Source organism: Cynocephalus volans, chromosome 9 (genome assembly GCF_027409185.1).
Source record: "Cynocephalus volans isolate mCynVol1 chromosome 9, mCynVol1.pri, whole genome shotgun sequence".
Classification (NCBI taxonomy): Eukaryota; Metazoa; Chordata; class Mammalia; order Dermoptera; family Cynocephalidae; genus Cynocephalus; species Cynocephalus volans.
Window position 1 is genome coordinate 8,195,227 of NC_084468.1, and position 17,117 is coordinate 8,212,343.

The 17,117-nt window shown below is 41.0% G+C and overlaps 1 protein-coding gene across 1 annotated transcript in view; it reads right to left on the reverse strand.

Annotated features, from left to right (window-relative positions):
• Nucleotides 1-17,117, reverse strand: part of CLNK (cytokine dependent hematopoietic cell linker) — a 97,522-nt gene that overhangs the window by 67,869 nt on the left and 12,536 nt on the right. The window contains exons 4-6 of the mRNA XM_063107419.1: nucleotides 10,239-10,276; nucleotides 1,657-1,798; nucleotides 384-490 (exon numbers count right to left, since the gene is read on the reverse strand). Of these exons, the coding sequence (XP_062963489.1) occupies nucleotides 384-490; nucleotides 1,657-1,798; nucleotides 10,239-10,276 (287 nt within the window). The remainder of the gene's footprint in view (nucleotides 1-383; nucleotides 491-1,656; nucleotides 1,799-10,238; nucleotides 10,277-17,117) is intronic.

Below are 17,117 nucleotides of genomic sequence, written 5' to 3' on the forward strand. Positions count from 1 at the left end.
TACCTGTTCTCACACAGTTAGCAGTTGGTAATGTTGGGCTGAGGATTTGGGCAAAATGATATATTACTATCAGCAAGATTTGAGTTCACATTCTGTCTCTGGAGAATGCCCCGAACATTAGGTGAGATGTGGGTGTGAATCTCCTTATCCTGATGCCTGGCTCACAGTAAATCTTCACCAAATGTTAATTCTCCTTCCTTCTAGATGCTTACTCCACAGGACCATGATCTTACCAGTCATGTGAGTCAGTGCCCTGCATCTCACCAAGCTTGACCTGCTCTTTACCTAATGAGATGCCTCAGGGAATGAGAGACGGGGCAGCTCCCAGCTGGTTAGGAAGTGCCCTACGCGTGTTTGGTTCACAGGGTCCAGCCTTCACTCACCTCTTTCAGCTTCATCCATGTGTTCCAGGTTTGCCCCTCAATGGGGCACAAGGTCTTGGTGTGTGACGGAGGGGGAGTGTCCATCACATCCTTGAAATAGCGTGTATCTGTGCAAGGGAAAAATATTAAAGTCATACCTCACACGGAATAAGTGCATTGCAATCGTCACAACGTAGGTGCAAGGCAAGAAATTCTACTCTCATTTAGCAGACGAGGTTCAAAGAGGAGAAATTGCCTCTCTCACTTCACACAAATAAATGCCAGTATCTGAACTTGAATATCCTTCGTTTTCTCATCCACCTGAGAAATCCTACTAATTCTTCAAGATTTGGTCTGTGCCATGCCATTTAAAAGTCTTCCTAGATCCCACCTACCCCGGCTGTCCTTTCCACATCATCCACTTACCATGCTCTGTCACATGTATCTGTTGACCTGTCTGTTTCTGCCACTAGACTGTGACATTCCTGAGGGTGTGGGTTATGTTTTGTTTGTCTTTGTGTCCCCTGACGGATCCTAACGTGGTAACTGGCACAGAGTAGATGCTCAGTAAATGCTTGTGGGATAAATGAACAAAGGAACATCATCATTATTTACAAGGTGATTCTCTCCAGAGAAATTTCTATAGATGGATTTCAGTGGGTCAGGCCCTCAGAAACCACGAAGGCTTCCTCTTTTCCCTTCCAGTGGTGTGTTTTATCTAAGGTTCAGAGAACATGCTGAAGCTGCCCAGTATGCCCCAGTTAGAAAGAGAGATGGCTATGAAATTAGGTCTTCCCTAGTCCTAAGTAGTGTGGCTTTACCTCCATGCCCTAATATTACTCAGAGACTGGCTGCCTGCAAAAATAAATCAACCAAGTTTAAATGTCTTCCCTTTTACTCGACTCCCCGCTATGCAAACTCCATCTTAACATTTCCCGTGTGGCTCACATCCCTGCCTGCCCACCACTAAGACTCAAGAAGAGCATCATAAGTACGACAATAGGTAAGGAGTTGTAGATCTCTGGCTCCGTGCCAGGTCTTCTGGTGAGAACTCAATGTGTGGCATTCATGTAATCTTCAAGACAACTCTCTGGGATAAATTCTATCATTCATTATAAACCTAATTTTCAGATAGAGAAAGTGAGTTTTAGAGAGTTGCTGAAAGCCACACAGCTAGTAAACTTTGGAGACAGTATTTTAACCTAGGTTTAATTCAAAATCCTCACCTTTAATTACTATGCAATATTGCAGCATGAACATGCATCTTCAGATTTCAGCAGACCCTGAATGTTACCTGCATATTCAGATTCCTTTATAGGCCTGGCTGGTAAAATTTTCATTGACTGCCACGCCTCTTCCATCTGAAGCTCAGGGTTTTCATAGTCATCATCACTGTGGCCTTTTGCACCATCCCGGACTGCAGGAAAGTCTCTTTCCTAAGTGGGTGGAACATTCAAGTGATTCAGACGGATGTGCAGTGTGGGCCAAGATTACAGCTACAGTGCTGGCTGGGGAAGCGATACAGATTCTCTTAGCGGGAGTTAAAGATGTAAGAGTCTGAGGCCTAGGGTTTTAAAAAGGGGTTTAATTCTTGTGTTAGACAAAATTCTAAAGATGTCCCCCACATATCCCCTCCCCTGATTTTGCAGTCAAATACTAATCTAGGTACTGCTATGAAGGGACATTGCACCTATAGATGTTACTGATTAGCTGACTTTAAAATAGGGAGATTGTCCTGGATTATCTGGGTGGGCCCAGTGTAGTCACAGGAGTTCTTAAAATCAGAAAGGGGATCTATTTGCCGATGGCATAATCTTATATACAGAAAAGTCTAAAGAATCCAATGAAAATTATTAGAATAAATGATTCAGCAAGGTGTCAGGATACATGGTCAATATTTAAAATTCAGTTGTGCAGGTGCACCTCCACTTACAATGGGGTGAGATCCTGATGAGTCCGTTGTAAATTGAAAATATCGTAAGTTGAAAGTGCATTTAATACACCTAACCTACCTCAGAGCTTAGCCTCATCTACCTTAAACGTGTAGAATACTTACATGAGCCTACAGTTGGGCAAAATTATCTGGCAAAAGTCTATTTTATAATAAAGTGTTGGATATCTCGTGTAATTTATTGAGTACTGTACCGAAAGTGAAAAACAGAACGGTTGTATGGTACTTGAAGTATTACTGAATTCCCTATCTACTGAACGTGTACTGCTTTCACAGCACCATGAAGTAAAAAAACTGTAAGTTGAACCATTGTAAGTTGGGGACTGTCTGTGTTTCTATATACTAATAATAAACAATTTGATGCCATTACATTAGCAATGGCATCAAAAAAAATAAAATACATACGAATAAATTAAACAAAAAAGTGCAAAACTTTTTGTACACTGAAAACTGCAAATCATGTTGAAAGTATTTTAAAAAGACCTAAATAAATGGAATGACACCCAGTGTTTATGGATTGAAAAGCTCGATATTGTTAAGATGAGAATACTTAGCAAATTGGTGTACATATTCACCACAATACCTATCAAAATCCCAGCTACGTTTTTTACTTTCTTCCTTTTTTTTTGCAGAAATTGACAAGCTAATTCTAAAATTTTTATTGAAATGTAAGGAACCCCAAATAACCAAAACAATCCTGGAAAAAAAAGGGATAAAGTTGGAAGACTCACAGTTCTTGATTTAAAATTTACTACACAGGTGCAGTAATCAAGACAATGTGGTATTGGCATAAAGATAAACATATAAATCATTGAGATATAATTTAGATTCCAGAAATGAACACTCACATTTGTGGTCAGTTGATTTTTGAGAAGGGTACCAAAATAATTCAATAGGGAAAAAGAATATAGTCTTTTTAATAAAATGTTTTTATTGAAACATAATAGATTATACATATTTGTGGGGTTAAGAGTTGACTATCAATACTATGTACGATACTTGATGATCAAATCAGGATAATGAGCATGTTCATCATTACAATACGTAATCATTCTTTATGTCCATTAACCAATTCTCACTAGCTCCCTGCCCCATCCCCTTTTCCCACCTCTAGTAACCACAGTTCTGTGCTCTCTTTCTGAAAGTTCAATGTATTATTGTAATTTTTTGCTTGTTTCTTTGCTCCCACCTATGAGTGAGGACATGCGATATTTCTCTTTCTGTGCCTGGCTATTTTCACTTAACATAGTTTTCTCCAAGCTTATCCATGTAGCTTCAAGTGATAGAATATCACTCTTTTCTATGGCTGAGCAGCATTCTGTTGAGTATATATACCACATTTTCCTCATCCAGTCATCCGTTCGTGAATGTTTAGGTTGGTTCCATATTGTGGCTATTGTAAATAGAGCTGTGACAAACATGGGAGTGCAGGTATCCCTTGGACATGATGATTTCCATTCCTTTGGGTATATATTCAGCAGTGGGATTGTTGAATCTTATGGCGGTTCTATCTGTAGTTGTTTGAGAAACCTGCATACCGTTTTCCATAACGGCTGCTAATTTACAATCCTACCAACACTGTAGGAGGGTTCTCCTTTCTCTACATCCTTGTCAGCATTTGCTATTCTCAGTCTTTTTGATAATAACCAGTCTAACTGGGGTAAGATGATATCTCAATGTGGTTTTGATTTGCATTTCTCTGATGCCTTGTGACGTTGAGCATTTTGTCATGTACCTGGTGGCCATTTGTATGTCTTCCTTTGAGAAATGACTGTTCAGCTCCTTTGCCTATTTTTTAATTGGGTTATTTGCTTTTTTACAGTTAAGTTGTTTGAGTTCCTTGCATATTCAAATATTAATCCCTTGTCAGATGTACAGTTTGCAAGTATTTTCTTCCATTCTGTGGGTTGTCTTTTGACATTGGTCTATGCGTTTGCTTCTGTGCCAGGACCATGCTGTTCTGGTTACCCAGAACAAATGGATATCCACATGCACAAGACTGACGTTGAACCCCTTTTTTACACCCTACTCAAAAATTAACTGCAAATGGGCCATATATGTAAATGTATGAGCTAAAACTATAAAACTCTTAAAAGAAATATAGGAGTAAATATTCATGGCTTGGGCAATGGTTTCTTAGCTGTGACAGCAAAAGCACAGGCAACAAAAGAAAAAATGGATAAACTGGACTACATTAAATTAAGAAGTTGTGTGCTTCAAATGACACCACGAGAAAGTGAAAAGACAACAGCATGGAGAAAGTATCTGCAACTCAAATATCACGTAAGGTGCTTGAATGCAGAATATATAGAAAAACTAATACAACTCAATAATAAAAAGATAAATAACCAAATATAAAAATGGGCAAGATCTGCATGGACTTTTCTCCAAAGAAGACATTCAAATTATCAATAAGCCCATATAGAGATGCTCAATATCATTAGCCAATAAATACTTACAAATCAAAATCACAACAAAATGCCACTCACACCCACTAGGATGGCTAAATAAGTAAAATAGAAAGGATGGATAATGACAAGTGCTGGAAAGGACGTGGAGACACTGGAACGCTTGTGCACGGCTGGTGGGGATGGAATAGGTGCAGCTGCTATGAAAAACACCTTGGCAGTTCCTCCAAACACAGAGCTAGCACAAGACCCAGCAGGTTTACATTACACTAATGTGCATGAACGTTCATAGCAGCATTATTCATGACAGTCAAAAAGTGGAAATAACACAAATATTCAACAACTGATGAAGAGATCAATAAAATGTGATATATCCATACATTGTAATCTTATTCAGCAATAAAAAGGAATGAAGGCCTGATACATGCCACATCATGGATGAGGCTTAACATTATGCTTAGTGAAAGAAGTCAATGACAAAAATGACATGTTGTATGATTCCCTTTATATGAAATCTCCAGAATGGGACAATCTACAGAGATAGAAAATAGATTAGAGGTTGCCAAGGGCCAGAGGAAAGGTGAAATTGGGAATGACTGCTACTGGGTACTTCATTTTGAGATGGTGAAAATGTTCTAACATTGATTGTAGTGATGGTTACACAAAACTCTGAATATACTAAAAACCATTGAATTGTACCCTTTAAATGGGTGAAGTGAATGGCATGTGGATTATATCTCAATAAAGCAAAAAAGCAGAAGAGGGAGGCAGAGGAGTCAGCAGAGAGATGAGGTCGAAGAGGAAGGAAGAGAGATGTGGTGGAAGGGAATTCACAGATTCCCAGTGCAGAAGGCTCTGATGAGCAGTTGCTGGCTCTGAGCCGCACGATCCCATGTGCAAAGTCTAAAGAGAGGCCTCCTGGAGTGAAGGGCGGGTCCCCACCTGACAGCTGGCAAGAAAATGGGGACCACAGTCCTACAACTGAAAGCAACTGGATTCTGCCAACAACCGGAGTGAACCTGGCAGCAGATTCTTCCCCAGAGCTTCCAAAAGGGAATTCAGCCCAGCCAACACCTTGCTTTTGATCTTGTGAGACCCAGAACAGAGTAAGCAGCTGAGCCATGCTGTGTCCACACTTCTGATCCATCAAAACTGTGCAATAGTAAATGGTTAAGCTGCTCAGTTTGTGTTAATTTGTCATGGCAACAATAAAAATCTAATGCAATTCTATGGGATGTCTGACCTTAAGGGTGGGGCCTCAGGAAGTGATACCACTGTCTGTATATTTTTCTGAAATATGTGACAATATTAAAATTAAAGTGACTGCTTGATGAAATTTTGTGCAAAGTTTGACACTCTCATTTTTGAATTCTAATTGATTCAATTGGGTTTTGATGTGAGAGTTCGGGCAAAATTTAGAGTTTAGAAAATTCTATGGATTCGTTTTTCCTCCCAAGTGAATTGGACAACTAACTTTTTTTTTATTTCACAGATGGAACCAAGAGACCAGCTTATGGGCTGTTGGTTTTGCACAGTTTATGAACATTTGAGAGGGAGTAGGTGTCACTGGATTTTAGGACATGAAGACTTTAACGAAAAGGTTAACGTAGTTGCATTAGAGATATGCCTTTGTCCTGAGCCTCAGTTTCTTCGTTTGTAAAATGAGATGATTTTTACCCATATGGACTGTTATGAAGAACACTTGTGAGGAGCTGAGAGCAGCCCCCTCCACCTGGAAGCAGGCAAGAAACAGAGCATTCCCCGGGGTCCAAGGCAGGAGCCGAGGACAGCATCCCCTGCCTAGAAGCAGGCAGGGAGCACGCCAAAAACGCCACTTCTACATGGGTGGCCCACCACAGCCACTGCCACAGTCATGGCTGCTGCAAGAGTGGCTTGAAGCCATAGCAGTACAGCTTTGACGCAGGAGGCCTGCCAGACACTTGACTGCTGTGACACAAAGAGAGTCACCAATGGAGACGGGAAAAAAAAGAGGACGTCTCTCTCCTCAAAGCCCCCTCCAGAGTAATAGAAGCAGCAACTGCTCTGCCACGCCCCTGCCGTATTTCTGATTTTAGTAATTCCTGTTTTCTCTTTTTTTTTTTCTTGGTCAGTCTAGATAAAGGTTTGCAAATTTTGTTGATCTTTTTAAAGAATCACTTTTTGGTTTTGTTGATTTTCTTTATAGTTTTTTAATTCCCAATTTCATATATTGCTGTTGTAATCTTTATTATTTCCTATTTACATTTGCTTTCAGTTTAGTTTGCTGTTCTTTTTCTATTTTCTTCAGGTACAAGTTTACATTGCTGAGTTGAGATTTTTCTTATTTTTAATATAGGTGTTCACAAGTATAAATTTTCCTCTAGGCACTGCATGAGCCCTGCATCCTATACATTTCTAAATGTTGCGCTTTCATTTCTTTTTCTCAAAGTACTCTCTATCCTGTGACTTTTCTTTTTATTGTTTACTTAGAAGAGTGTTGTTTAATTTCCACACAATTGTGAGTTTTCTGAATTTCCTTCTGTTATTTTGGTCAGAGAACATATTTTCTATGATTTTAGTCTTTTTAATTTTATTAAGACTTGTTCTGTGCCCCAAATAAAATAAAATAAATAATAATAATTAGAGGGTCAAGGCCAGTGCCATTAAACAGCAGTAACCCATCAAAGTCCTATTCCATCACCCTTCTGATACAGACTTCCTGATGATTTTCTCTTTGGGGGAAAACAAAATCCTTAATTTTAATCACATCTGCAAAATCCCCTTTTCTATATAACACAACGTATCCACAGCTTCCAGGGATTAGTGGGTTGAAATGTTCATTGGGTCATTATTCCACCTACCACGTAGTCCACATTCTTCTTCTCTGCAGTTACCCTGCTTTATTTTTCTTTCTGGTGTTTACCACAAACCGATGCTGTTTCTTTTACTGTTCGTCTTTCTAACTAGACGGTAAAGTTCATGAAGTCAGAGATTGTCCTTTTACATTACTTCAGTAGATTCAGTACATATAGCAGTGGCTGGCAAATAGTAAGTGCTCAATAAATAGTTGGTAAAAGAACAAAAACAAAAATGAAAAAAGTTACCATAAAGAATAGTCTCAGACATTTCTCTTTGGTTCCAGATTATGCTTTGGGTACTGTCACAGACTGAATGCTTGTATCCTCCCAAATTCCTGTGCTGAAGCTTTAACTCCCAGTATGGCTGTATCTGGAGATGGGGCCTCTAAGGAAGTAATGAAGTTTACATGAGGTCAGAAGGGTGGGGCCTTGATCTGCCCTTGAGATTAGTATCCTTATGAGAAGAGATGTCAGAGAGCACAGGCTTTTTTTTTTTTTTGGTTGTTTTTGTTGTTCATCTTTTTAATTTAATTTAATTTAATTTTTATTTTTACTATTTTTATTTTTTATCATTTTTTAAATTTTACTTCTCAGTATACATTGTAGTTATTTTCATGCCCCTTCACCTGTTCCTCTCCACCCCCCCACCACCAATTTTTTTGTGTGTTTATTTATTTATTTATTTTTAGCTCCCTCAAATAAGTGAGAACGTGGTATTTCTCTTTCTGTGCCTGACTTGTTTCACTTAATATAATTTTCTTTAAGTCCATCCATGTTGTTGCGAATGGTAGTATTTCATTCTTTTTTATAGCAGAGTAGTATTCCATGTGTAGATGTACCACAGTTTCCTTATCCACTCATCAGATGATGGACATTTGGGCTGGTTCTAACTGCAGGTTTTTGTTTTCTCTCCCCATATGTTCACGCACCAAGAAAAGCCCTTGTGAGGACATTGAGAGAAGGTGGCCTTCTGTAACCCAAGGGGAGAGTCCTTACCAATCCTGCCAGCATCTTGATCTTGCACTTCCAAATCTCCAGAACTGTGGGAAATAAATCTCTGTTGTTTAAGCCACCCAGTTATGGTGATCCAAGCAGATTAATGTTTTTACTTAGCAAAGGCTTTGGGTCTGAACACCAGGAATGGCAGGAAAATGTACCAGTCCGCAATAGATTTACTTGCATGTAATTGTCATCAGAGAAGTTCTGTAATCTATATCTATGCATTGGGATCTGGTGCCAGCATTTTGCTATGTGTAAACAGGCATGCTCCTTTCATTGGCAGAGTTTAATTAAGGAAACGTGTGAAAAGGTTCTATTTGACATTTGCCTCATGATAGGAGCTTAGTACAGGTTAGATCCCTTCCCTCTTGTCAATGTGCTAAGCTGTGGGTAGAGCCAAGTGTCCAGGGCAGAATGAAGCTGTTGGGAGCTGAGCTCTAGAAGGTTTCATCATCCACGTGGCAAAGGAGGGATTGTGTCTGGTGTCAGAACTGCACATGGAAGTGATTTCTGAGCTGGAACACAGGCCTAGGACTCCTTTAGGGATTTAATAGATGGACACTTGCTGCAAGGGCACCACTTATGCACTATTATGGCAACTACCAAGGCTTCCCAGGGTGTAGCCTTGTTGGGAAAGTCTTGGACTTGCCAGAAGAACTGAAGATGTGATACTGAACCCTTTTTCCATCCAATCCCCTTGCTAGACTTCGTTGGGTCAGGATGCTAAAGGAAGGCCAGGAGGAACAGCAGCTATCACTCTAGGTCTGGAGAGAATATACATCAGACTTCAGAGACTGCCCCCAGGAGTGAATGCAAATATTTTGGTCTATTTCTCTGCAGAAAAAGTGTGTGTATTTGTATTCTTGGCTCAGAATTCACAGCTTTAATTAAATTATTAAAGAGTACTTCAAAAGTCAAGAGCCAATGATTTTATAGACACATTCTATGTATCTATCTATCTGCCTATAGATTTGAAAGTTAAAACTATTTAAATTATATAATTTATAATATGATTACTTGTAAGTATTTGAGTTAGTGTTTTAAATTTTAATTTTTTTCTTTAGTTGTTAAAATTCTTTGTAAATATTGCAAATAGATTCATAAAGTGGATATATCATAACATATTCAACTATTTCTGTGTTATTGAATATTTAGCATAATTCCAATGTGCTGCCATTTAAAATATATTATTATAAAATACCAGTAAATGTGTTTAAATATTAGTCCAAATTTTAAGTTAGTTTCTTCGGTTAAACTCCCGACCATGGAATTATTGGGCCAAAAAAATGTATATTTTTATATCGCTTAGTTAATATTATGAAATTGCCTTCTAGAAAGTTTGTTTTAATGTAAAATTTCACAATGAGTGTTAGGAAGTGCATTCCTCATAACATATTGGCCAGCACAGTGTGTTGATATTTTCACCTTATCCAGTTTTCACAATGACCATGTAAATTAATTTTTATCTCCATTTTACAGCTAAGGAAAAGGAATACAGTATTATATCCCAAAACTGAAATGTAATTTTCCTTGCCAGAAGTACGCCATTTGGAAAAGCTTTTTTCTTCTTTCCTTCCTTCCTTTCTTTCTTTTTTTAAAATTCACCAAGTACCTTTTAAAAAGCCACTTACTTTGTAAATATCAAAGACTGACACAATAGATAAGAAAGCAGCTGACTTACACAATCGGGAAGAGACTCATTAATGGTCTTGTACTGGCCTGCCAAGAAAAACAGAGAAAATGTTATTTCATCCATGGTGGTAACGCAAAACAGAGAAAAGCCTGGGCCTTTGCTTTTCTCCAGAACTCACATGTTTGTCTCAGTTAACTTTTCTTGACTATAATTTTTCAAAAATTACTGAAATGCATAGTTCTTTATTTCCTTTTGCTCTTACAAAACAGGGGCAATGGAAAAGGAGTAAAGAAAATCAAATTCAAACTAAGTAGTGACTATGGATGCAAGCAGGCTCATTCTTTCTACAGCAGGTTCGAATTCTCACCGAAAGAGAAATGTGTTACAAGACCCCCACATTGATTGCTAGCAAAGTTGTGACTCACCAGTCACCATGAGGTTTGTTTCCCCTTCCCCTCTCTCCTATGGTACAGCATGTTGTATTTGCAATAATGTGTCCATATGTCTGTCTCCGTGAACAGACTCTGAGCATTCTGAGGGCAGGGATTGTATCTATTCATTCATCCCCAGGCACAAGGCCCACTGTGCAGCCATGGAGCATCGGAGCATCTTGTTAGGTGTTTGTTGAATAAATAATATTCAGCTGAGGTTTCTCAGTTCCCAACTCCCTCATTTGGACTTGTTTTATGAAAAATTGCCCAAAGTCATGTATCCCACTCAGTATTCTATATTTAAAATTTTACCCTCAAATTATGCAAAGTCATTAAAAAGCTCACATGACCTGCAGAATTTTTGATTCTTCATACACTTAATTTTTCTAAATTAAATTGTAGTTTTGTGCAATTATTCTGCATTCAGGAGCATTAAAAGGAGGAAATGTTTTTATCACATTCATTTTATCAGTATATGTGTGAGGCGTTTCTTACAGGTCTCAAGACCAGAAGTTGTGTGCTTCTTGGCAACTGGTTTTCTTTGCTTTAATGAAAAACACCATTTCCGTAAGAGATTTTATTTCCCTTCTTCCTTTGGCTGCTAAGAACTTCAGGACAAATTTCAGAACTGTGTCTAGGAATTGTAGAGGACCGCGGATGGTAGGCATTTCTACATCTGGCTTTATTATTTTCTTACACTTTCGTCATTTTACCCTGAATTCCCTTACCATAACAAAATATGAAATAAATGATCGTGAATTGGGTCCGAATGCCCAAGTCTTCTGTAGGGTGTAATGTGTAAATTGATGAAAGTTTGGCTCAGTGGAAACACGGTTCTCTGGAACTTGCCTAGGACCAGTGTACAGAGGAAATGTTAAAAGGCCAAAGCTGGTCTCCTTGAAGTAATGAGCAGGAGGAGCAGGATCCTGCTGCACCTGCCCCAGTCCCAGCCCATCCTGGTCGTAGGAAGAGCAGCTAAGACTACCCCGACTACCTTTGGGCACTGACACCTTCCTGGCCCAGCACAGTTACATCTCCACTGAGATCTGTGGCAAAGAAACCCACACATTTTCCATCCCTTCAGAGTAGCGATTTGTACTCTCTCATTAATTGAGTTAAATTAATAAGGTCACCCACTAAAGACCAGCTAGCCCAGAAGGAGTAAATAAGCACAGAATTATTGGGGATTTGCCCTGGCTCTCGTCATCCAGGAAAGCAGCTTCACTGTCTAATTCAGAGTTCAACATACTTTTATTTTAGGAAATTGGACTTATCGAGTGTGGTCATTATACCGACATCCCCATGGAGAGCTGTGGGGTCTCTTTTCACCAAAGGCCAGTGTTCCCTCCTGAGATGCTCCTGGACTTTTCAAATCTGCTTCACACCCTCCTGTGTCTGCCTGAGTTGATCCCTGCTGGAGTCCTCACCCCTCCCACCTCCCCTTGCTTCCCAAATGCTCAGTGTCCTTTGATATCAGATTTCCCGGCCTCTTGGGGCTTACCTCTCTGAGCACAAGGGCCTGATTAATCTCATGGAATTGTTAAAGCACTTATTTTCTGTCTCACTCACCATGACACCTTAATAAAAATAGGCAGCCTCTGATTACTTCTCTGTTGTGTGCATACATTGCCCTTCTTTAGAGAAGGAATTGTCTGTTATCTCTTTATCTCCCACTGTAGCCATCTGGGTTAGCATCAGTGCAGAGTTTTGGAGATGTGATTTTAAAGCATAGTTCTAAAACTGTGTATCAGTTCATGTCATGCATTGTCCAGGAGGCACAGTTCAGATTCTCTGCGTGACCCCGAGAGCCCAGCACAACCTGCTCCTGCTCTGCTTTCTGATCTCATCTCTTTATGGTTTCTTTTGATAAAGATTCTCTCCTGGACCAAACTCTAGTCAGGTTCCTCTGAACTATCTTCTCAATGAGGCCCTCGTTTTTGGGTTCCGTCATCTCTGCATTGCCCAATTTTAGCGAGAATCCTGCTAAGTTAGTTTAACCAGAATCCCCCATTCTCTGTATCTGATCACCTTCTGCGTCTAATCTCGCCGAGTTCCTCATCCTCTGGCATCTCTCAGGTGATGTCTGATCTCCCTGGCCTGCCTTTGGCGAGAATGGTGTTGTCAGGTTAGCTAGAATGTCCCCCTTTACTCCTCACGTTTCCTCTCCACTGACCCCCGCCATTCTCCTCGGCTATAAATGCTCACTTTTTTTTTTTTTATTGTAGTCTGAGCTGAGGCCAATCTCTCTCCCCTACTGCAGAACCTCATTGAAGTAGTCCCTATACCTTTCGTGATGGTCCTGGATTAAGTCTGCCCTGCTGTGCTTTAACAAAGTTCTTCCTTTAACTCTTTCTCGCCTCCAAACTCTAATTGCATCAGCCTCTTTTCAAGTCTCTCCAGCGCATCAAGCCCCCTCTGCCTCAGAGACTTCTCATACATATGCTCTCTGTCTCTCTCCAGAATGTTCTTTTCTTGGCTCTGCCCATGCCTAGGTCCTTTTGGACCAACAGATTCTGTCTGAAAGTTCCTCTCAAATGGGGGGCCTTCCTCAACCACCAACCTCACCTGAAAATTACAGAGCACCACTCCAGCCCTGTTCTTCGTTACCTCAAGTACCCTATGTGACAGTGAGAGTGTCATACTGAGTGTGCTTAGCAAGCCCCAAGTCCTTTTCCCGTGGGGGGTTGGCTAGGGTTCACTTCCCAGCTTCCCCTGAGCAGGGCAGGTGTGGCGCTATGACCCCTGGGACGTGGAGGTTGTGATGGACTCCACTCTAGGCCGGACATCTCTTGTGCTCGCCTCAGTGGCTGGCCAGAGACAGCAGACCCCAAGGCCCTTGGGAATAATGGAAGCCATTGAGTAAAAGGAGAGCGAATTGCAAATGAGCGTTTGGGGAAAGACCTCCTTCAAACCACACTAGATTGTGATCTGAGCAAGAAATTAACCTTTATGTATTGTAATACTAACATTTGTAGTTTATTCATTATAGATGTTAGTCCTCCCTGGTTAATACATCCCTATATAAGGATGGCGCACCGGCCATCCTTATATAGGATCCGAACCCGCGGCGGGAGCACTGCTGCGCTCCCAGCGCCACACTCTCCCGAGTGCGCCATGGGGTCAGCCCTAATACATCCTTTTTAGTTTCTCCATAGCATCTAGGAACAAAGACAATCAATAAATTATATAGTCACAGGCTGTGGTACATGCCTTCCCCAAGGAAGTGGCAAGATTTCAGGCACCTGATCCCTTCTGTAACCCAGCGTACAGCAGAGACCGGCATACAGCAAGTGCCCAATAAATGAATACTCAGTTGTCAAATATAGCATGTGGTACAGTGGAAACACCCCAGAACCTCAAGTAGAACCCATTCTCCTTCCTTACTGAGTAAGCTCAAACTTGACAATTCCTCTCGCGGGGCCCTGGATCCTCACCAGTGTGGCCCACCCCAAACCCTACCAGGTCTTTGCATCTTCCTGGAACTGAAGGAGAGGTTGACTTCTTAGAGCTGTTTTCCAAATAAAGAAAGGAAGTTGCTCAGTTGCTTTTCACATCGCCATCCTGGAAGAGTTCCAGTTGTGCTGGGTGGCTCTGCGGCAGGTCATTCACCACCCCAGACACAGCTCCAGAGAACATTTGACTTCTGCAGGCCTTCAAGGAAGTGTCTTTTTGTAAAGAAAACAACATTCCTCTGGAAGTTATTTTTAAGAGAGGAGCGAAGATGCGTATGTGTGGTAGAAAGCTCAGGGGGTCTCCTGACATGCAGACAACAATTACCCCAGCCCTACAGCCATCGACTTGGATGGCTCTTCTCATGCCCACAGAGGCAGAGCCAAGCATGCAGAGAGGTGCATGGCCAATGCCCATTAGTCAGAGGGCTCCTGACCACTGGCTAAAGGCTCACCTTGGGAGCTTAAATAAGAAAAGGAGGGAAGGGAAGCAAAACCTGGGCCCCAGAGCAAACCCATGGAATCAGAATCTTCTTTAGACATAAGCTCCTATGGTGATATGTATTCACCCTGAAGTTTGAGAACCACTGACCTAGAAGCTCTGACTCCCTTCCAATGGCAGATGGGCCGTGAAAATTAGATATAGAAGTTTTCAAATTATTTTCCCTGTAAACACTTATGTGAGCTCAATTCTCTGGAGATGCAAGGCTGGTGACTTCCTCGATGTCTTCATTTAGTACCTTTACAGGGACAGAGTAGCTGGCTGAGCCCCCAAGGGCTGTTGCTATGGGATATTCACATTCGATGGAAGTCACAGGCTGAAAGAATTCCCAGTGGGCCCCTTGACAAGAATATGCTCATCTGGTGTGAGAAGAGCAGTAAAAATAGGAAACCTGCAGAATTTTAGAACTTTCTACTTCTCTAAGAAAGAAGTCAATTAGCAGGTTTCTCAGACATCCCCAAGCCAGATAAGTTCCCCAAGCAAAACCACCTTCTGTTTTCATTTCAGGGCATAGAGAGAGGGGAGAGATATGGTGAGTATTATGGTTGGCTCTGATCCGGAGGCTGCCAGCAGGACTTATCCATAAATATGTGGTGAAAATAGTGATAGGTAGTGACCCCCAACTACCCATCCCTAAGTACTCCATGCCTGCGTCCATCTTTCTTTCTTCTCAGGCACCAGAATCCCTTGCTGTTCTGCCAGGTACATGTACACCTAGAGTAAGTTCTACATGTCTTTCTTGCAGCTATGCATGGCCAGGAGTCCCAGTATTGGTCAATGGAATCTAGGTGGAATTCACAATTTCCAGGAAAATTTCTTAAGTTGTTACGCACTTTTTGTTTTTTTTTCCTTTTTCTTCTCATCCTCTGTCCTGTTGCCTGGAGCACAGATATCACTACTACAGGGTAGGATGCCACAGGACACGAGGAGGAGGGTCTCTGTGGACTTCCGGGAGCACAGCTGCCAAAGACCTTCAGGCTGCTTACCTTGGGACTGGACCATCATGAGGAAAAAAATAAACATCTATCACGTTTACGTCCCCATGAGTTTTTAAAAAATGTCTTCCAGGCACTAATGTTTTGTCTCCTGTGGAGACCAGCTTTGGAGTTCACCAGTAACATAACAGAGTTGTTGATCAAAGGCGGGAAGAAGGTGACACATATTTCATGGACACGGAATGAAAAGTTCTAGGTTCAAATCCTGGACTGTCACTTTCCAGCCACGTGACCTCAGGCAGAGCTCATCACCTATAAGCCTAGGTTAACAAATGTGAGCTACAGACTGTGAATAATAATATCTGCTCCAAACAGTGGTTGATACATTTTGGTCAATGGAATCTAGGTGGAAATTAACTTACAATTTCCAGAGAGTAACTCCCTGGCTCAGTGTCCAATAAAGATGCTGTGTTCTGTCTTTTTTCAATTTCCATTTCAGGACCACATCTTTCTCAGTCGACCCAGATCTTTAGCACTGCCTTCAGATATATTTCAGAAAATTGTTCATTATTTAGTGCTCGTTTTAAAGCAAAACGTGGCTTTCTCAGCATTCAACTCTGTTGACATCCACCTGCGAATTCTTCATGAGGGGTCTTCAAGTGGGGGTCCCTTCTAGCTGAGAGGCACAGGGATTCCCTGGCCACCATCATCTGGTGACCTCTCATTTAAAGATTGAAAACCTGAGGACAAAAATTTTTGGTACACACCACTAACAAGTGATTGTGATGGATCTGGGTTCTACTGTACTGATTTCTTTTCACACTATCTAATTTCTCCTGGCCTCAGTTTACCCTATTTATACAGTGAGTATAGTAAAATCGCTACCCTGCAGCTAAATTAGACAAGTTTGTAAAATGTTTGGCACAAACTAGGGATGCAGTGTCTGTTAATTCTTTCCTTTTTCCTCATCCTCAGATCCTAGGATTCACTGGTGTCATGAGAGAACCAGTATTCAAATTCTGGGCTCCAGACTTACAGCGTTGGGTTCTTTTCTTTAGGCTGTGCTGGCTTCTCAGTTTTTATCTTTTAGGAACTGGAAAGTATTTGGAGACAGAAGGTATCATGCTGACTTCATCTCAGTGTGATGAGAAATGGGATAGTCCACACCCTTTCTCCTGGTAGGTTCCAACTCTAGGACATTTTCAATCTGGGATCAACCTGTCTCGGTAGGGAAGGGCTGGGATGGGCTTCCTTACAGTCCTTCCCACTGACTCTGAGCACAGGATCGTGACGTCCACTGAGCTTTGACTGTATGGCTTGTTCTTGGTGAGAAGAAAGGGAATAGGAAGGGAGAGAGGGAGGGAGGGACGGAAAGGGAGAAAGAGAAAGACAAATACAGATATAGATTATGTAGATGTAGGTATAGAATGCCTATAGACATTCTATGGAATATCTATGTCTATCTATTTATTTATATAGAGAGGGAAATATAAAAATGTTAGTGGAAAAATGGAATTGAAAGAAAACATGAATCTTTCCATGAGCTTTTGGAAGTATGCTCATGTGTGTGTGCATATGTATGTGAATATATTTTCACACACACACATAGA